Source organism: Taudactylus pleione, unplaced genomic scaffold (assembly GCF_031769625.1).
Source record: "Taudactylus pleione unplaced genomic scaffold, aTauple2 ptg000218l, whole genome shotgun sequence".
NCBI lineage: Eukaryota > Metazoa > Chordata > Amphibia > Anura > Myobatrachidae > Taudactylus > Taudactylus pleione.
Window position 1 is genome coordinate 13,348,652 of NW_028284620.1, and position 22,235 is coordinate 13,370,886.

The window sequence follows — 22,235 nt, forward strand, 5'->3', positions numbered from 1 at the left end:
GTGCAACATCTATAGAGCTGTACTTTACATGATTTGAAGTAAAACACATTACTAAAGAGGCGAGTTTTAAAATTTAATATAAAACTGTTTAATAAATGTTGATGATCTCTCCTATAACCACTGTTGTTGTTACAATTTTTGTTTGGATTAGTTGTAAATATTTGTTAATGAAATGTCTAGATTGCAAATATACGTGTACACAAGGATTAGGCTACTAGGGGGCAAGGGTTGGGCTACTAGGGGGAGGGTTAGGGTTAGGCACCAGGGAGATTAGGTTCAGGTACCAGGGGGGGAGGTTAGGGTTAGGCACCAAAGAGGGGGGGTTAGGGTAGGGAGAGGGGAAGGGTTAGCATACCGACCAAGTGTCTGTATGTTAACCCTTTCGAGATGCCGGTGTTGGGATTCTAACAGCTGGGATCCCAAGTGCTGGCATCTCATACCGATTCCTTTTCAAAGGAAAGGTAGTACAACCTTGTTTTCTTCTTCAGGGTCCACAGGGCAACATTGGGATGTAGGTGGGACCTGAAGGACCGCACACCAAAGCACAGCTTTTCAATCCCAGGATGCTCTGGTCCTTCCCCCCTATACCCTGTCCGCAGCCTGAGGGCACTTCTGCTTCGTTGTTGTCATGCAAGGAGCTGGACCACCATTATAACCGGTTTCCAGAGATCCGAACCTACCCGAATTTAGCAGATCAGAGTCGGATCCAACCAGGCTCGGATGTTCCCACCTTACTCGGACCTCTCAAATTGAGGCAAAACCATACAGACGAAATCTTGCGGTTCACGAGCTTTCATCTGTATGATCAATGTAGTATATAAGGGACCACGCGACGGACGCCATTTCACTCCGGCTGTGGAGACTGAACAGGGAGGGTGGGTAGTGTAGGGCTGGGAGAGGTGCTTGTGCTGTCTGTTGTGTCCTGGGCTGGTGACTGCTGATCCATTCTGGGCTGGTGCTGTGACAGCTCTCACTGTGCTGTCTGCTGTGTCCATCTGGGCTGTCGCTGATCCAACTGGGCTGTCTGCTGTGTCCTGGGCTGGTGCTTTTCATGGCTGCTGTGCCCATCTCGGCTGGTGCAGAACTGCAGATACATCTGGGCTGGTGCTGTGTCCATCTGGGCCCAAGTTCTGGACTCGAAAAAAAAATAAAAAATATATATTTATATATTTAAAAAAAATCAAAGTGTCTTAGATTTTTCTGCGTGTTAGGCTTAACCGCTGTACCGCACAAGAGCCAGCCAGCAACGCAAGTTGCAAGCTAGTGCTGCCCGACTCCATTCATGCTAAAAAAAAAATAAATCTTTAAATGTGTCTTTTATATTTTTCTGTGTGTGTGTGCGTGTTAGGCTTAACCGCAGTACCGCACAAGATCCAGCCAGCAACGCAAGTTGCAACCTAGTGCTGCCCGATTACAGTCGTGATCAATCTGTGCTCTTGACCCAAGTTCTGGAGCTGAAAAAAAATAAAAATCAATTGTTTTTTTTTTTTTCTAATAATTGTCTGTGTGTCTGTGCGTGTTAGGCTTAGCTGCACAAGATCTAGCAAGTCGGCAACTCAACCTAGTGCTGCCCGACTCCAGTCGTCATCAATCTGTGCTCTGGGCCCAAGTTCTGGACCTGAAACCCCCCCCCCAAAAAAAAAAATAGTGTCTTGTATATTTTTTTTTCTGTGTGCGCACGACTGCACGTGTGTGAATTTTGTAACCGCACCCTGACTACACTGTTGGTGCTTGTGACACTGCTTCAAGACCGCAGACAATATGGAGGGCTGTCACATGACAGGAGAGCAAGGCCAAGAACCACATGTTGTAGCTGCCACCAGCAGTCGTCATGATAATGCAAGGCCGTCAACTTCCTTGTCCTCTATGAAGGCCCATGCCTTCAATCCTCAAAGGTATCCCAACCATCATCTTTGCACAGTCCTCAACTCTATTAATAATTCTATCAATCAGTTTTGAGCCAGCAAGCTGGATGCAACCTTTCGGCCCTTTAACTAGATGGAAAAAAACTATATTGTGAGCTGTGAGGTAACCAAAATTGACTGGAAATGAGTGGAAATAAATGTTATTGAGGTTATTAATACTGTAGGAACAAAAAAAGGCACATTTTATGTGATTTTAGCAGATCCAAAACAAAACACGGAGGTGAGGGTTTTGGCAAAACCAGGGGAGATCCAAAACCAAAACACGGGGGTTGGCGCACATCTCTAATTATAACAGGGGGTTGGGGGTTGCCTTATGCAGCCCAAGCTCTTATTTGTTTGCTTTTATTGAAATTTTATTTCTACCAGAAGGGTGAGCAGCACCAGACTGTCCTCTGGATGTCTGTGCTGCCACCCCATCACCCCTCCGCGGCGCCGTGACACCAAGCCTGCGCTAGGTACTCCCGGCGGGGATCCGAGGGGGACTAGCTAGCAGGCAGCCCGGAATCCAGGGGGCAGGTAAGGCGGAACCCCGTTTGCAGGTACCTGCGTATTAGTGCAGTCTTGCCTCCGGTCTCAGGAGACAGACCAGATGCGCTGATGTGGACACTGGCTCACCCACTACTCCACTAAATGTTAACCATTTTGAATTTTAACCCCAGGTCATTCCGACTCTCTTGAGTCCTATCTTTTGTGCAAGTGGGTCTGGATTTCAGGCCTCCGCCTTGCTTCATTGAAGGTGCAGGTTTCAGTCATTTCTATACTCTTCCAGTTACCAAATGTTCGGACTGTCCTACAGGGTGTCCTCCATGTTTAGCCATTTTTATCACCAGTGGCTCCTTGAAATGTTGTCTTTGGTTCTTAGGGCTCTGCAGTCTTCGCCTTTAGGCACAGTGGACATTCGTTGGCTTACCTTGGAAGACTGTCTTCCCTCTTGCCATGCCTTTTTCTTACCGGCGGGTGTCTGATTTAAGCACGTTGTCCTGTCACTCTCCGTTTCTGATCTTCCACTAGGACAGGGCTGTCCTTCAAACAAGATTAGACTACCTTCCTAAAGTTGTTTCCAGGTTCCACATCAATCAAGAGATTGTGGTCCCTTCTTTCCAGGTTCCGGATTTTTGTGGACAGCACAAAGGACCTTCGTAGGACAGATGCTCTCTTTTTGTCCTGTATGACTTTCACAAACTGGGCTGGCCGGCTACTAAATAGTCCTTGGCCAGATGGATCCTTTTAACTATCCCCAACACTTGTGCTGCGGTGGACCTTCCGGCCCTGTCCGTGGTGACGGCTAACTCTACCCAGTCGGTGGGAACTTCGTGGGCAGTGCGACGTGGTGCTTCTGCAGAGCAGCTGTGTAAAGCTGCCACGTGGTCCTCTGCCCATACATTTTTGAAATTCGTCTCCCCTGATTTGGCTTTTGGGTGAAGAGTTCTCGGCGCAGCTCAGGAGCATCCCCTCCCTTAGGGGACTAACTTTGGGACATCCCAACGTCCCAGCTTTTGTCCTTTATGGAGGAAGAAGAAAATGGGATTTATGTGCTTACCTATTAAATCCTTTTCTTTTGATTCCATAGGGGACACAGGGCCCACCGTGAAGCACCTGGCTTTCGGGGCTTTGCTCTGCTTTTGGTTCGCTCGCACCCTGCGTATGCAAATCCAGCGCACGCCCAGCAAGGCAGGCGACCGCCCGGCAAGGCATTAGCACGCCCACTATGTCTTGGTGTGTGATCACTGTGTGTATGCAGACGCCCACTAGCCATTCATAAGACGCCCACTTGCGCACGTCATCTCCTGGAAGTGCATGAAACCATTGGTATACATCGAGCATCATCGGATGCGATCGCAGCGCTTGAGGTTGACTATACCCTGCCGCAAGCACTGCGATCACTTCAGTGTGAAATACAACCGAGTGATGTGTCCTGTGATGCTGCCTTTTAATTATGCACGCCTCTGAAACGGCGTTGAGACACTCAGGCACGTCTGCGTTCACACCTCCACTCCCCCGTTTCTAGTGGACTGCCCCTGTCACCACCCCCAAATGGCTTCTCCTGCCACTCACTCTGCTGGGCTGTCTATGCGCAGCGAGCGAATGCTTCCCGATCTCTCACACTGGTTCGCGCATTGCAATGCATGTGCAGATTGAAAATATCGCCCAGCTACGAGCAATCTCATCCTAGTGGGTGGGTATGAATCCGCTCCAGAGTGCGTGCTGGTGTTCCTACTCCTCCTTCTCGCTCCTTGCGTTAGGCTTGCTAACTTAACTGAAGTGGCTGGGGGCTGGAGCCTGGGCTGATGTAACAAGTATTAAGTATGTGGTGCCCAGACTCCAACCCACCAACCTATACCCAGCGTAAAGCCTGTGGGTCTGATTCAGAGCCGGCCGCTCGTTCGTTCCGAGCGATGTTTGCCCAACTGCGTATGCGTACGGATCGTAATACGCATGCGCGAACCAGTCAGTGCGGCCGAAAATCGTTTGTTCGCTAAATAGCGAATGCCTGCTAATATGAGTGACAGAATGAGGCGTATGTGGGTGGTAACAGGGGAAGGTGCTTGAAAACGGGGAGTTTAGATCAGAATGCAGGCGTGCTTGAAGGTCAAAACGGGCGTTTTATGGGTATGCATAATTAATACCGCAGCATCACTGACCACGTCACTGGGTTATTTTATAGTCAGAACTGCTCGCAAATTTGTGGTAGGAAAAACCAACCACAAGAATAGCGAGCAGTTCATACGCTGGTCGATGTACTCGATTAATCTAATAAATAGCGGACATGACGTAGGATGCGAGCGGCCAGGGGGCGTAGTTATCCAAAAAACGACCGCAAGTTTTGTTCGCTTGTTCAGACATAGAGGCGTGAACAGACCGCAAAGAGCGAACGGTTCATTTGAATAGCCACCCCTTTTTTCTGAACGAACGACCGCAAATAGCGTCCGGCTCTGAATCAGGCCCTGTGTCCCTTATGAAATCAAAGAAAAGGATTTAAGAGGTAAGCACATAAATATCCTGATTTCTTGACCCACTAAATCAGTGGACAGGGTGGTATTATGTTATGGTATCAGCAATTGATACATCTCTCTGGTCCAGAGCTTCCCAAAACTCCGCCATTAATGTTGTTGATCAGGGCAATAGTTTTTCCCCTTCTATCTGAACAAAATTACCATAATATGTTTACTTTGTGCTATAAGTTTTGTAGCTTTGCTTAGTCTGCTTTGTGCTTCATTATGTGTCTGTACCCAATACTTCCCTGATATTTCCCCCTACCCTTTAAGTGCCCTTCTTGTTTATATATCCTCTTCCCTCCTATGTTTTTTGTACTTTTTCAAAAATCTTAAATAAAAAAGTATTTAGGTTAAAATAAGTGAATTCTATTTGTACAGTGGTAGTTACACCTTATGCCGATCATTTCAGTGCAGTTATTGCGTGTAGCTTTGTCAGAATTAGGAAATTGCTGTCAGTATGATGCCAGTAACAATATTTAACCTTTACAGCCAGGGCAACGATCTGGCATCCAGAGGGAGAGAGCTTGTTAATCACTTCAAGTCAGAAGGAACACCCGTTATGATTGGTAAGAGTGACTACTGACTTTATTGTGCCTCACCAGTGTACATTTATCTTTTCTAAACCTCCACTTTATCCTCTTTAGAAGGTTTGAGACCTCTTCACCATAGAATGTAAGGTCATTCCCCACCCTTAGGTCCACTATATCAGGCAATTGGTGCACCCTATAATTATGTATACATCTGTAATGATGTATATATGTTATGCTGTCACTTTGTTTACCTTGTTTTGTATCTTCCATCTGAACAGTGCTGCAGAAATCTGTGACACCTGATAAATAAATACAATAATAATAATATGCTCTACGCCAGTAACAATTAGCAGTTTTTCTGAAACTGTCAATCACGGATGTGGTATATTTTGTCGACAGTGACCGCATCAACATTCACTGTTGACACTGATGCAATGTCAACATGATCAGAATGCCGTCAAAGTATCCCTGTGGGTGTAGTGGCATCTTGCCTGGTCCGGCGGTCATGTGATGATTTACGATGATTCAAGGGGCACATCCAGCGGCAATTATCGCTAAGCCTATCCTCTAACCCTCCCCCTTCTGCCTAAGCCTAACCTCCCCTCCTGTAGCCTAACCCTTTCTTCCCCTTCCAGTCCATGCAGAATGTCAACATTTTATAGGTTTACATTGTGAACATATCAACACTCTAAACATGTCAATATGTTTGATGGTGACATCATAATTGTCAATCTTGTGATGTTGACATTGTAAATGTTGACAGCATGACAGTCAGTTATATGGGTTGATGATTGCTGCAAGTGTAGCTAGCATATAAAATAATTGTGCTTAATAAAAAAAACTATTCTCCTTGTTCTGACACAGGTGGCAGGGAAACACTGAGCCCTCCTGTAGCTTCCAGGCAGTGCACCACCTTCTGCTCTCTCCACGTGCTTTTCCTGCAGTCTGCCGGGACATTATTACTATATTTTGCTATTGGCTCTCAATGATCTAATAACTAAATAAAACTGAGGTGTTGGGAGGATGTTAGCCAAGTAAGGCGGAGGCTAGAACGGGGCTTGGAAAGAAATCAAATTATAGTGAAACATACATATGGATATTGAAGGGGTGACCTATGTGCATATCTGTAATATGTGGCTGCCAATGATATCACTGCAATATATGGCCTGGAAAAAATGTATGTGCACTGCAAAGGCGTTTCACTCGCCTGTTTTAAAAAATGAATGGAAGCATTGTTATAGCAGCAGCTCCTGCATGTCATTTAGTAAAGGGGAAATCATTTATTTCTCCATTTTAGGGAAATCATTTTAACACATTTTCTTCCGTTGTTCAGGGGGAGGTGTTTTAGCGCATACAATTCTTGGAGTGAATTGGAGTGAGTCTTCAGGAGAAATCAAATTCTTGATTCTTGATCCACATTATAAGGGAGCGGAAGATCTCCAAACAATCCTGGAAAAGGTATGTTCCCAGGTCCTTCTCTTTTTCTTTTTTTTTTTTTTTTTTTTCTTCTTGTGTTGAATAAATCTTCATTACCAAAATAAACAACATCCCATCTCAATTATTAGTGCACAGGTTAATAACTGCTGTGTGATGGCAGAAGGGGAAGCAGTAGTGTCACTATTGTCTCAGCTCTGCATTGGAATCTCTTGCTGGACTACAGTACATTCTTTGTACTCTCCAATAGTTTTAGAACTTTATTATATCCATAAATTACAAACTTTTTGTCAATAGCAGAAAACTAAAAGCAAACAAACGTGTGTGTGTGTGGTCAGCTGTTTAAGCCCTATTAAAGTGTAGCTCCACATTTATTTAAAGAAAGATTCATGATCTTAAGGGGGCAGATTTATCAAACCCTCTAACAAGTACAAGTGGAGGGGTTCTCTATAGCAACCAGCCAGATTATAGCCATTATTTAACTTGTACATTCTATAAAATGATAGCTACAATCTAATTGATTGGTTGCTATGGACTCCACCAATTTTCCTTTGTGAAAGATATATCAAACCTTCTAAAAAGTGCCATAACTGATTTCAACAAATATAGACCTACTTTAATAAACCATTATAAAGGAACTGATGTCTACACACTAAAGTCACCATTTTTTGGCTTAACCTGGGTACACACTATGCGATGTATCGTGCAATATATTGTTCTGACGCAGATCGGAACGATATATCATAAACATCGTATAGTGTGTACTCCCGACCCATTCATCACATGTTCCCGTCTGCTGTCCCGATGGGATGATGCAATGAATGACTTAGTGCTGTTACAAGCAGCATATACTGTTACATCACGCCACTGTACGCTGGATCGTGAAGTGTGTGTGTGGCGTGTGCAAGGTTTTGTTACATCTCATCACTGGGTCACATCATCGTTCATGTGTTTACCCAGGTTTAGTGAACTAATATCCACTAAGAACCTGTACCTCAGGCATATTAGACAGGCACACAGTGATTTCTCTGGCTTCCAGAAAAGTGATAGCCTGCTTACAGGTTCAGTGCACAAAATGGCTGCCTACATTATTTGTAGGAAATTGATCCACTTGAAGATATCCTCTTTGGCTTGCTGTCTGGTTGATGCGGTTCTGAATGCCAAGGGATAAATGTGTCTTATCTGATATAAGATGGCAGCAGAAAAGATACACATGCAACAGCTGGAAACAATACAATCATCACACAATGCAAATTGTAAATGAACAATTGCACAAGTTTAATGGATCAGTACATACATGTCTCCACGGAGAATGTTCCTGGATCATCTACACCTCTGATTTTCTTTAAGATCATTATGGATTTCCAGGTAGGACCAGTGCAGATCTTGCATAGGGATGCCATAGCCAGGTCTACCATTGGTGGTTTATATTGATGGCCATCAGTAAAGGAGCTGGAGGTGGAACTCGGCAATCCAATCAGAGTAGGTGGGAGCTCTGTGGGTTGGATCAGGGGCAGAGCTAAGCTCCATACTCCTGGCGTAGGGGAAAAAAAAAAATCATCGCCGTCTGTTTTGTCATCGATTGTGGCAAACCCTCTAATACAATAAACAGAAAAAGATAGCCTCGCACAGAGAAAATATATTATTTGTGTCCTGAAGTTACCATCGATGGTGTTTATCTATGATGTCCATTCAGGGGCGTATCTACCCATTGGCCAGGATGGCACTCGCCAGGGGGGGCGCCGTCCGGCAGTGCCACCAGCAGCCAATGGGTGGACTACCCCAGGGGCTTGAACTAGCCCTGCTAGTCCCCCTGGCCCCACTAGTGTAGGGCAGACCGCAGTGAGAGCGGTCTGCCCTTCACAATTAAAAACACAGCGGCGGCTGTGTGTTTGTTTATAGCATCCAGCCAATGAGTCAGACAGACTCTCATTGGCTGCAGCGTCCACGGAGGGAGTCGGCTGGAGCTCACTCATGTGCTCCGCCTTCTGGCTCCCCCCACAGCGGGTGATGGGAGAGACATCATGACGTCTCTCCCATCCCATAGTGCAGAGCGAGCGTGGAGTGGACAGCAGTGGGGATGAGTTAAGTTGCTTTTTTTTTTCCCTGTGTATGTGTGTGGTTTTTTTTTTCTGGCACAGCACAGGGGGGGGAGTGTGGCTACTAGGGGGCACGGTATAGGGGGTGGCTGCTACTGGAGGCACTTAATGGGGGGGTGGCCACTACTGGGGGCACTGTATAGGGGGGGACACTACTGGGGGCACGTTATGGGGGGGTGGCCACTACTGGGGGCACTGTATAGGGGGGTGACCACTACTGGGGGCACTGTATAGGGGGGCCACTACTCGGGGCATATTATGGGGGGATGGCCACTACTGGGGGCACTGTATAGGGGGGCCGCTACTCGGGGCACATTATGGGGGGATGGCCCTTACTGGGGGCACGGCCCTTACTGGGGGCACGGCCCTTACTGGGGGAACTGTATAGGGGGGACTACTACTGGGGGCGCTGTATAGGGGGGACTACTACTGGAGGCAATGAATAGGGGGGACTACTACTGGGGGCACTGCATAAGGGGGACTACTACTGGGAGAAATGCATAGAGGGGACTACTACTGGGACACTGCATAGAGGGGACTACTACTGGGGGCACTGCATAGAGGGGACTACTACTGGGGGCACCCTGAAATTATGGGGAGAGGGGGGTACCAGTCCATTACCTTGCCAGGGGCGCTCGGATCCCTAGATACACCCCTGTGTCCATTAACCATCAATGGTTGATGGCCTTCCCCAGTCTTGGAAAAATGGAAATGTCATCGCAAAGCACAAGCTGCTCTCTATTTGAAATGCACTTGTTTCAACCCCTTATTTGTGGGATATTGGCGTATCAGTTACATATGAGGCGTGTAACTTTTAAGCCAAGTTGCTCATATAATGCAGATCAAGCACCATACATCCCCTTGCTCCCACATGAGGAATGTCCCTTCTGTGCATTATGCCACGGAATGGAATGCAATGAAATTACCAACTGGCATACTCACGTGACGATGACACAGGCAACTTTGTTGAGAGAAGAAACAGAATAGGGGACTCGCTCACCACATGCATCATGAGGTGTAGTCTAGAAGTAAATAGTATAATCCAAGAGACAAGTGTAGGAAGATTTGATTAATGCCAATTGTGCATTAATTTTGTGTTAAAAAAGAAGTTGCAATGACAAATGAACACCATGTAAGACCAGGTGGTACATTTACTAAAGGACGGGTTTTTAGAAGTGGAGATATTGCCCACAGCAACCAATCAGATTCTAATTATCATGTATCTAGCACCTTCTAGAACATAATAGTTAAAATCTGATTGGTTGCTATGGGCACCATTCTCCACTTCTAAAATGATGCACTTTAGTAAATATAACCCCCGGTCTTTACAACCACCACAATGTAATGAGGCACTCGCTGATATCTTGTCACAAGCCACCACACTGCGAATACCATGCGAGGCGGACACCGGACAAGTGTTCGCTGAAGTCTCCTCCTTCCTCCTGTTTGGACCTGTGATTAGCAGCATATTGTTTGCAGTTCCAGTCTTGGTTGCTGCTGAGCCTCTGCACTAAATAGTGCCTGTCAGGTGCACACTGACTGATTCTCCTGTCTATGCATAGCCCAGGTGCTCACTGGTCTGTCATTAGGGAGACTTGCTCTGGTTGGGCCCTGTTTCTGTTAAATTCCAGCCAGCCCTTCACTTCATGCCGGTAATGAAGTTTCGTGTTCCAGTTTGTGACTGACTCCTGTATGCTAGTAGATTTCCAGTGTTCCAGTCGTGATAACTTACCTCGGACGCTGTGTTCCATCCAGGCGGCACGATCTGCATTCCACCTGCTGTGTGCTGCTTGAGTTATCCAGGCAGCACAGCGTGCATCTCTGCCCTCAGCCGCGTGTGCCATCCTAGCGGTACAGAGTGCACCCCCGGGCGCATGTTAGCGTCCGGCAGCTTGTGTCAACCCGGCGACATTAGCTGCACTTTAGCGTCCTCAGTGCGCTATTCTGCACATCCTCGCCAGTGTCAACCCAGCGACATTTGGCTGTACTCCAGCATCCACAGAACATTATTCGGTATGCCAGTGTCGATGTGGCGACATTGGCCGCACTTTAGCGCCCCAAGGGCGCAATCCAGTATTGTTTCACCAGTGTCAACCTGGCGACATTGGCCGCACTCCAGTGTCCTTGTTGCACAATTCAGCGTGCCTGTGCCAATGTCAACTCAGCGACACGTCACCTCTTTGTATTCATACCATCAGAGATTTACAGCATCAACAGCCCAAAGGCTGCATCTCCCCTCCGGCCCCCAGGCCGTAACTAGCCAAGGCTGACCAGCCCTCAAGGCTGCTTCCACAGTCCAAAGGCTGCATCTCCCCTCCGGCCCCTAGGCCGTAACTAGCCAAGGCCGACCAGCCCTCAAGGCTGCTTCCACAGCCCAAAGGCTGCATCTCACCTCCGGCCCTCAGGCCGCAACTAGCCAAGGATGACCAGCCCTCAAGGCTGCTGCACGGCCCAAAGGGCGCCTCATCTTCATGGCCTTTAGGCCCATCCTGCCAAGACATCGTCCAGCTCCAAAAGCTGAAGCATGGCCGCATCCTGCCAAGAATTAACCGCCCTCAAGGCGATTATCAGTTTACACCCTCAGTCACCCCCGTGGCATAACATATCTGAGCCTGTGCTTACAGTAGAATTGTACAGGTTAGTGGTGTGCCTGAGAAATTGACAAGTTGCCTAGGAATGGTTGCAGATATAGGTGGATACAATCGGTGGCATCACAAAGAGGGTGCGAGTCGCACCCGGGTGTCACCCACCAAGGGGTGACACCAAGCTATCGACTCCTCAGTGACAGGAGCACCCTTTCCACTAGGCCACACACCCTTTTTGATGGCACGTGACCTTCCCGCACTGGGTATCACCGCGGGGAGAGAATCCTCTGGGTACAATATTTAATCTATAAAACATAAAATGTACCAATTGCACTTAACTCCCAGGTCTTTGCTAGTGCTATTGAGTGACCACATCAGTTTTTTTTTTTTTTTTGGGGGGGGGGGGGGGGGGGTTTGCATCTGTCTGTAATACTTTCCAACATGACCCCTTCCATCCTGTATAAAACACTCTGCTCCTGGGCTTCCAATTAATTAATGATTGCAGACACCTGTGTTGAACTAGATAATGGTTGAGACAGGTGTTTCACCACAGGTGTCTGCAATCTTCAATTAAGAAGGAAAGTCCAGGAGCAGAGCAATTTGTACCGGATGGAAGGGGTCATGTTGGAGGGTCTGCAATGATATCCTTACGCAAATGTAAACTATTCTGATGCTCTATTATATCATATTTAGTGGCCCCTGTATTATTTTGAGTCTAATTTTAGCATTTTTTTTTGTAATAGTCATTTCATCTACAGCTTTATACCATAAGTCTCAGATTGATCGTGGATGGTAATTAAACATTTTACTCCAAGCCTGGTAGAGATATATATGTGTATTTCATAATGGAGAATTAATGAGGCAACATGCACAAAGCTGTTCCACAAGGGTGTGCAGTTTTGTGTCTCCTTCCTTTTATATGTCTATAAGATCCCAAAGGAGAATCTGCATCTCCACCTCCAACATTAGCATTTATTAGGTGCAGAAGGTTGGCTGACCACAAATAAAGTGCAATTACCATATAGGATAGAATACTGCTCCAAGTGAATAGAATTTTGTAGACCTGTATCGGATACCATAGAATGTCATTTAATAACAAAATACGTAGAGTGGTGAGCGCTCCTAGAGCATAGTATGTCAACACCACTAGCTGCTATCTTGGGAAGTGTCCCTAATTCTTTAATTTAGAACAAACAGATATAATAGAGAGAAGCGCTCTGTGGTGAGTCTATTAATGATTAGGTTTTCGGCAATGAATGTAATTGAGAAATACAGACAAAGTACATATTTAAAACCTTAAACGCTCATATGTTGGTCAAAATAGAATGAGTGTAAAAATGGGGGTATGATGGACTGAAAATTGAAGCTGAATTTTGTTTACACAGAAAAAAAAGTCTTAAGCTGGCCACACATCTAAAGATTATCTGTCCAACCAGCCAACTAGTTGATTGGTTGGAATGAAAATCTGGTAACGTATGGGAGTAACTGATGATCAGCAATTTGCTCCTAAATGCCAGAAAACAGATGAAAATGGCCGTTAAGGCAAGTTTGTTAAATGTTTGATCTAAACCACAGGTTCTCAAACTCCATCCTCAGGACCCCAAACAGTGCATGTTTTTCAGGTCTCTTCATAGAATCACAAGTGAAATAATTAGCACCATCAGTGGAACTTTTAAAATTTGTAAGGGAGTAATGACTACACCTGTGCACTTGCTGGGTGACCTGCAAAATGTGAACTGTGTGGGGTCCTGAGGACAGAGTTTGAGAACCTCTGATCTAAACAATTTGTTCAAACAACCGTTTTTGTTCATTTTCCAGCGTTTGAGAGCAAATTGCTGATTGTCATTTGCTCTCATACGTTACCAGATTTTCATTCCAACCAATAAACTAGTTGACTAAAGCTGGCCACACATCTAAAGATTATCTGTCCAACCAGCCATCAGCTAGGCAAAAACTGTAGGCTGGGAGTTCAACACAAAAAGGCAATTGGCAAATATAGTAGAGCCTGAGTGGGTGCTGTTCACAAAGGTAACAAGTCTAAAGTGCAGTAGTCAGGTAGACAAAAACTGTAGGCTGGGGGTTCAACACATGTGTTGGAAGGTGATGTGATGTCCAATAAAGACAATTGTCCAGGTTGGCAAAAACTTTTTAGGCAGGTTGTTGTAAAATGTATATATTGTACAGTCCTTCCTCAGTGCTGTTTCAGGTACACACCTCCTTACAAGCTCACATTACCTCAGGAAGAAGGAACGCAGTATCAGGGTGATAATGACACTATGGTGCAGTGTAGTTTAGGTAAGAAAGATTTACTTACCAAATGCTGTGCCTGCTGCTCCGTCACCTCTCTGCATTTCCTCCGGTATGTGTGAGAAAAAGGCTAGGTGTTTATATGTAACTCAGTACTGAAACTCTAATTCAAGAAATCTATTTAATGGTCATAAGGGTAACAAGCTATCACAAAACGGCATATTACCAATCCAGTAATAAAACTAAAAACAGCAAGTTTGTAAGTGTACCCAATGTGGCTCATCCCTATTAGGGGACTTTTTCAAGGGCAAATGCCTGATTATGTCCACATACCCAGCTTTATAGTGCATGTTCTCAGCATTGGAAATCCCAGTGCGCGCTCAAAACCTGCATTCCGGGTATCGCTGCTGGTGCATGCGCAGTGCGTTTCCATGTAGTGTGGGTCATTGTATACACACAAGTGGGGACAACGGTGGTTGCTTGATGTTAACCCCTGTCCTATACCTCACCATGATGCGGTTCTCCTTCTATCTACTGTCCGGACTCTACCTGATACGGCGTCCATCTTTGCTTATCCTCAAATACAATTGGTCTCTCTAGTGTTCAGGCAATTAGTCCATATAAGTGGTCTGTCCTTTCAGTGATTTCGGTGGCCATCTTTGGTATGTCCAACATATATTAAGACTATTGCGGTGGCCATTTTCTGTTTGTCCTAACTGTATTCATATCCAATCTTGCATTATCATCAGTCTGTACCGTGCTTCCACAATTAAAATTTGAACAAGCGGGGCTTAGTTATAAATACAGGTGGGGTATTGTAGTAATAGGTCGTGTATTCTCAATGTTATAACTAGAGATGAGCGGGTTTGGATTAGTTCGGATTTTCCGGGCCAAATTCAGATTTTTTTCCTGCCAAAAATCGGGTCTCAGAGGCAAAACGTCATCTTTCATGGACAAACATCATAATTCCTGGACTTTTGTATTAACCCCCTAGATTGGATGGGGTACTAGGGATACTCCATTATTTAAAAGAAACTTCTTGAATTATCAAAACGTTTATTGAATAGTCAAAAAGTAACATGCGTGTGGATATTAATTGTTGCTACAATCATGAGGTGGGTCCTGTAATGCGGTTACCAATTTGTAGCATGTCACTCTCCTCCTGATGATGTAAGTGACTGGGATGTCTAACATGCTAATCTTCTCAATAGTGTGTGTGTGTGTGTGTGTATATATATATATATCTGTGTGTGTGTGTGTATATATATCTGTGTGTGTATATATATCTGTGTGTGTGTGTGTATATATGTGTATATATATTTTATTTATTAGTAGTGTGAGATATATACTACAGACTGTCAATCTATGGTTACTTCAATCAGTAGTCATTTCCAAAATCGTGTCACCTAAAGTTAATGCTCTACGAATGGTGGTTGTTAGTAGCAGATTTGTTGGATATTTCAAACCAAATCATTGTATGTGGTGTGTCTAAACGGAATTCCACAACGACTACACTCGTCTTGGCGGTCACGAATCCTCTGGATCAATATTCAGTCCTCCAGGATGAAGAGCAGTGATTCCCAACCTCGGTCCTCAAGGCACACTAACATTCCTGGTTTTAGTGATATCCATGGTTAAGCATGGATAGTTCAGACAAAATAACTGAGGTACTAATTAAGTCAGCTGTGCTCAAATATAGTTCTCCTTAAAATCTGGACTGTTAGTGTGCCTTGAGGACCGTGGTTGGGAACCCCTGATGTAGAGTCTGTAGATCATAGATCCACCTACTTTCTACACGGTCTATTATCTCATTCCTGTTCCCACCTCTCCAATTATATTTAATTTGATCTGTCGCAATAAATTTATGTTCCTTGGGGTTGCCTTCGTATGTTGTCCTAAAGTGTTCAGAGACACTGATTCTCAAAACCTTTTGATATGTTTCGAAGGTGTTCATTAATGCGGACTTAAAGAGCTCTTGTGTGGTACGTCCTACGTATTGGAGCTCGCAGGGGAATTCTAATAAGGAAATTACATTCTCACTATCATAAGTCATGGTCTCTTTAATATTGTACTTTTTGCTGGTTTGATTTCAATTTACCGATAGGCCTTGTGCTTCTATATATCGACTTTTTAAAATTGTGACATCTTCAACAGTGAAAGAAGCCGCCTTTGACAGCTGCTCCTTTCAAAGTAATCTGTTTAGTCCCCTTGTCTGTTTTATGATGGTTATGAACCAGTTTTTCCTAATGTCGGGGGCTTTACGGAAGACTGTTTGGTTTATCAGGCACCATCGTGTTGAGGCTATCGTCCATCTGTAGGATGTGACAATGTTTTTAAATATGTCCCACACCTGTATATTCTGTTTTAAATACACTTTTTCCTTTGCTTCCAGTTGTTTAGATGAGTATGTTAGTGTCTCTCTAGATGTTGTTTCTAGGGCCTTAAAAGCTCCTTCTACTACTCTCATGTCATAGCTTTTTTTCTTTCAATTTGGACTTAAGATTAGTGCCCTGTTCCCAGTAGTCCTCTAGGTTTGTGCAATTCCGTCTAAGGCCCTGATTCAGAGCCGGACGCTCTGACCAGAGCGCTCGCTCTTAATCAGGGCCCACCTCCAGTAATATGGAGCGTCCTCCTGGACGCTCGTATAGCTGTGGGTCACCACCCACAGCATATACGAGTGTGCAGGATGATGGTCGCGATGGTCTTGACCATCGCGACCATCGGAAGTGCGAGCAGAAGCCTGCGGTTGAGTTTCTCAACCGCAAGGCCAGGAGTGATTTTGGCTCTATCAGAGACAAAATCACTCCCACTGACATCACTAGTGATGTCAGTGGGGCCGGCTTCAGACGGTAGGCGTTCCCTTGGGAACGCCTCCGTCTGGCAGGCACGCCCAGCAAAGGGGGCGTGCTGTCAGTCACCATCGACCGCACGCCCCCTTTGATGAGACACTACGAGCGAAGGAAACATGCGCAGTGCAGACCATCGACCCACTTGCGAGCGGACCTGAATGAGGGCCTAAGTCTTGTGAATTGTCCTTTAGGGATACCTTTTTAACCAACTTGGATGATGATTGCTACCTGCCAAAGATATAGCTGTTGGCGTCGACCGGCTTGTAGTGTGTTTTGGTCTGTAATTTGGTATCTAGGACAAAAATTTCCAAGTCTAGGAAATCTACCTTTACTTTACTGTATGTGGAGGTAAATTTTAGGTTTCTATTGTTCACATTGATGTAGTTCAGGAATTCGGTAACTGATGCTTCATTACCCCGCCAAATGCAAAGTACATTGTCTATATACCTCTTCCAGAGGACCAAATTCGCCAAATACTGTAGAAACTTCATCTAGCTTTGCACCATAACATTCTCAGATTGATTGTGGATGGTAATTAAACAATTTACTCCAAGCCTGGTAGAGATCTACATGTGTATTTCATAATGGAGAATTAATGAGGCAATATGCACAAAGCTATTCCAGAAGTGTTTTGCAGTTTTGTGTCTCCTTCCTTTTACATGTCTATAAGATCCCAAAGGAGAATCTGCAGCTCCACCTCCAATATTAGCATTTACTAGGTGCAGAAGGTTGGCTGACCACAAAATAAAGTGCAATTACCATATAGGATAAAATACTGCTCCAAGTGAATAGAATACTGTAGACCTGTATCGGATACCATGGAATGTCATGTCTTTATGTTCATAATTTACATTTATTGGTAGAGACCATTAGTAATATATAATTCCTAAATTAGGTGTACTTTTTACCCCACGTAAGGTATTGCGATAATTTATATTAAAACAATTTATTCACTGCATGGGGAGCAGTGCCTCATATTTTATATTGTTCACATTACCACTGGCTAGCAGGACATTCACTACAGCTACATTTAGGTGCAAAACAAAATGTACAAAAATATGTATAGGGTAGGCTTCTAGTCCTCTAGTGTAAGGAGTCAAAACACTGATTATTTGTTTTAAATGAGGTGCCATATTTTAATGAATTATCCAAGAAACACAGGTTAATAATCCAGCAAATGCATTGATCCAGGGAATATTCACACAATGGCAGATAAATGACTGTCCAAGAAAGGCAGCATGGTATGGACAGCACCCAATTGCTTATATAGAAGTGGTAGGGGAAAATGGAATTGATTTCCTGTGGTAAATATGTCCTGGAATGGAGCATGTTTAGGCGTGTCTAGCACTTCAATAAACATCGAGGATTCATTTTTAGAGAGATCAATACTTTTTGATTACAGAGTCTTACAAGCTCCAAAACCTAATGTGTATGCAAGAAATCAATGTGCCAGTGATCTTTGATAGCATTCCTCAGCACTGATAACAAATGACAACCACTGAGAATGAGGAACAACTGTAACAGGACGAGCAGCGAAAAAATAGAAAATAAAATAAGATTTCCGTACAAAGTTGCATCTGCATAAAATAGTCATTTTCACCTTTTGCCTACATAAATGTCTCACAGTTTTGTTTACAGTGTCCCCGAATACTGACTAAATAAGCTTTGGTGCACCCTGACCATCTGTGTTTGTTTCCTCAGGGATGGTGTGGATGGAAGGGGGCTGATTTCTGGACTGCAGATGCATACTACAACCTGTGTTTACCTCAACGACCTACAGTCATCTAATAGGATTATGTGGATAAGTGATAGTCACTATGATGGAGATGTCAATTATTTAATGGGGAAAAGGTTTTTAAATTCAGTTGTATAAAACATTCAACTTCTTTTTTTTACTTTGTAAATTGTTAACTTCATTGCATCAGTTCTGTCTGATCTGTCCCCCTCATCTCACTAATGGAATTTGTCATCCAGCAGTGTGTTGTATAAAGGGCATACAAGTTTATTGGTGTGTGTGGTTATTCTTTACATTTTTAGCTACTATAATAAGACCTTCTATGCCTTATACAGTATTTCTGTCCTACTCCCAACATCTAGCTGTGTAATTATAGACTTCAGCTGCTGCATAGAGAACTAAGCAGAACACATTTTACAGATGCAAACATAATACAATTATGTCTTGTATAATGCATATATATAATGTATGTACAAATGCATATATTAAAAGGAAAAAAAAAAAAAGGAATAACTTTATTGTACAAAAGTATATAAACAAAAGCATTCAGAGTAAACTGTCAAAAATATTGTACAAAACCTCTTCCTTCCAGCAGAGAGGCTATATTACATTTAGCTTAATGTAAGCCAGTAGGTCAGTGCTCCACGTAGAAGCATATTACAGGCATGGACGGATAGGATATCTTGTACTGCAGAGTCCATCTACATGAAACCTACGGAGAAGATAAGAATCAAGCATCACACATCTATGGCTGATTCATCTCTGCATTACTCGACATACTGGGTTACGTAATGTTTCTTCAGCAACTGACTTTTTTAGTTTTACAGAGGATATAAGACCTGATTCAGCTTAGGACAGAATTGTAAAGCTGCATGCAAGCAGCTTTGCAATCCAAACCCTGCAATTATGATAATGCAGCAGGAGGCATAATGGCTCCTGCATGCATTGCTTATCCCAGCTGCGTTGTACAAGGCAGCATCGGATAATCTGCGAGAACATCAGCTGGCTAAGTGACCCATGGGGTCACACAAGCCGACCGCTGCAGATGAGAGAAAGAGGCTAGGAAATCTGTCTCTCTCCCTCCCCCCCCCCCCCCCCCCCCAAATCCTAAAAGTATTGCTGCTAAATATTTGTTTTACTCAGAATACAAGTTTGTAACCACTTCTCTTCATAGTAGTGTGTACTTTCTGCCTCTGTAAAAGGGAGTGTGACATAGCACTATAATATTCAGAACATGAATGACAATAGTTATCTCCTGCCTAAATATTCCCCTTCATAAAAGAGGCTTATTAAAGCACTGCCTTGTCATCACTGAGATTAGATGGAATGCAATACTCACCATCAGACCGTCTCCTCTTCCCATGAGCAGCAGATATGTGGTTGCATTGTCCTCTCTTGATGCTGGATGCGGTCTCCTTTAGGTCACGCATAGAAGACCGTGCTCTAGAAAATGTATCTTGTGTGTGTTTCACAGTAGCCAGATACTTTGCACATTCTGGAAAACCACCAGACAAAGCAAGATCTTCAGCCGTGTATCCTTCTCTGTTACAAACACTGCAGAGAGGAAAGGCAATCATACCCTATACAACACTGAAGAGATCTGGCAGCAATTTATCACAGCATGCAGAGAAATACTTACTCTAATCTGGCAGCATGCGCCACAAGCAAACTGAGGCACTGTAAGCTACCAGAACGGGCTGCTTTATGGATCAGAGCTTCTCCAAAGAGGTCCTGGAGAAAGAATGAAAACAGGACAACATGTTATCTCATAAATCCTACAGATCCAACATAAACAACAAATGCAGCAAGACTGGCAAAGCAAATTCTGGATATATATTTATAAGAACAGAACACATTGATAATCACATATTCCTCAGTCTACACTAGTAAATGTAAATTATAGATAAAGTGATAAAACAATGACGGTCTAATGAGCAGTCGAGTCTTGCCCTGAAGTGATCCAAGTAAAAGCAGGGGGGTAATAACATCTGGGAGGGGTGTCATTTGCAGAAGAGAGCAAAGAGTCTTTGCTTTCACTGCATCACGCCATCTTTCCAAAGATGTCGCTACTGACAATTCATAGAGCAGGGGGGGGGGGGAGCGCTTTCACAGCACATCCTGCACCCATTATATATGTCTATGATTAAATGAACGGTTGATCCTATTTCCCCTTCATCTAAAAAACCGTGACGTGGAGTGAGGGCGGAAGTGCGGTTTCAAGCCCTGACAGCGCTGTTATGTTGTCTCAACTGTACGATCTGGCCACCAATAGTAGAAGATTGTACCCTTGCGGGCTCCGTTTGCTCGCCACAGGTTACTACCCCCACTCTATGCCCACATGGATAGTAACTGATGACATCTGGGTCCAGGGCCTCTAGCTGCAACCGTTAAATAACCATCATGGTTTCATTTGTAAGGCACCATTAACCTGCAATGCCTGGTGGCCAGTTACAGTGCTGAATAAACAAGAACAGACGAGAAACAAATGGAATAACACTTTCATCAAAAGGGAAGCACCTGTGTTATTAGGAAAGTACCAATAGCTATACATGACATAACTAGAGACAGTGATACTGATGGGAGATTTATACCTGCTGGTTAATATCAACTCCCGTCTGCAGCTGCCAGAGCAGGAAGAAGGCTTGTCCCCCACATGCTGCCAGATGTGCGGGGGTCTGTCCCAGGGCGTCCCCGGGAGAGTTCACTGCACAGCCGGACTCCATCAGCTGGCTCAGGCTGTAACACTGTGGAGAGATTACAGGCGAGAGGGGTAAGCACATCAGCACAGTACATTACCCCCAGCCCGCAGCAGTAATGCGAGTACTCTCACCTCTCCGCTGCTGCTGTCCTGCAGCTCCATCCTCTCAGCAGGCAGCAGTGTGCACAGCGCTATAGGATGGTCACACACACACACAGGACACTGCGCTATAGGATGGTCACACACACAGGACACTGCGCTATAGGATGGTCACACACAGGACACTGCGCTATAGGATGGTCACACACAACAGGACACTGCGCTATAGGATGGTCACACACAGGACACTGCGCTCTGTCTGTCTCAGTTCCCAGCTCCCCAGCTGCAGGAGCAGCCAGGGACACAGGCCTCGCCCCTAGGCACGTACTCAAACACGGAGCACATGGAGCAAGTTCCCCCCCATAACCACACAGTGATTGGCTGGAGCAGGCTGAGTCCCGCCCCGTGGGCCATGTAATTGGCGAAGGGGTCTGTGAGGGCGTGTCCCGCTCGTAGACAGTGTGTTCTGTGTTGTGGTCACGTAGACACCGGCTGGGGATGCCTGGCTGACATGAGAGCTGCAGTGAGCCGGCACGTAGGCCGCTGTGTGCTCCTGTCAGTGGGAGGGAGGAGGGGGAAGGGAGTGCAGCCGCTGCTGTTCTGGGCACGTAATAGGAGGGAGTACCCCGATGAGGAAGCAGCATTTCTGTGAATGAGTAACATTACATTGAGCATATCTGCCGTTAATAGTGAGGTTCCTTCCAATAAGGGCCAATATACTATATATTAGAGGGTACAGGAGCCCATTTCTCACCTGTATTGTTCCTATACGATGGGACGTACACTTTATTATTAATTCAAATTATTGTGATCGCTACAGAGTCTACATTGATTTTTACTTTTCGCAAACGAGTGAACAAATGATCAAAATGAAACCAATAATAATATGAGTTAACAAACAATTTATATGATTGCAAAATAATGTGTCTTCGCAGCAGTAACCGCTACATCAATGTATATATACTGCAAAATGGTGCACGTCGGTCAGTTACTGCACCAGCATCTCCTGCTTGCTTAACTCAGACTTCTGTTCCTCTG

General features: G+C 44.7%; 2 protein-coding genes across 3 annotated transcripts in view; one reads left to right on the forward strand and one right to left on the reverse strand.

Moving 5' to 3' along the window:
• The window catches only part of UFSP2 (UFM1 specific peptidase 2), a 46,476-nt gene extending 27,712 nt beyond the window's left edge, over positions 1–18,764 (forward strand). For both annotated transcript variants that reach the window (XM_088478823.1, XM_088478824.1), the window contains exons 10-12: positions 5,411–5,487; positions 6,785–6,909; positions 18,367–18,764. In XM_088478823.1, the coding sequence (XP_088334949.1) occupies positions 5,411–5,487; positions 6,785–6,909; positions 18,367–18,453 (289 nt within the window). In that variant the 3' untranslated portion in view covers positions 18,454–18,764. The remainder of the gene's footprint in view (positions 1–5,410; positions 5,488–6,784; positions 6,910–18,366) is intronic.
• On the reverse strand, positions 17,570–21,465 carry ANKRD37 (ankyrin repeat domain 37). The gene is made up of 5 exons (XM_088478825.1): positions 21,231–21,465; positions 20,992–21,144; positions 20,040–20,131; positions 19,740–19,954; positions 17,570–19,112 (listed from the first exon to the last, which is right to left on the reverse strand). Exons 1-5 carry the CDS (start codon positions 21,258–21,260, stop codon positions 19,102–19,104), a joined length of 501 nt encoding a protein of 166 aa, XP_088334951.1. The 5' UTR covers positions 21,261–21,465; the 3' UTR covers positions 17,570–19,101.
• Positions 21,466–22,235: the final 770 nt, after the last annotated feature.

Excerpts from the sequence above, each read along its gene's own strand:
- ANKRD37 (XM_088478825.1), bottom strand. The coding sequence starts at position 21,260 with ATGGAGCTGCAGGACAGCAGCAGCGGAGAG. Across the intron at positions 21,145-21,230 it reads AGGACAGCAGCAGCGGAGAG|TGTTACAGCCTGAGCCAGCT; the intron begins GTGAGAGTACTC and ends ATCTCTCCACAG. Across the intron at positions 19,955-20,039 it reads GCGCATGCTGCCAGATTAGA|TGTTTGTAACAGAGAAGGAT; the intron begins GTAAGTATTTCT and ends TCCTCTCTGCAG.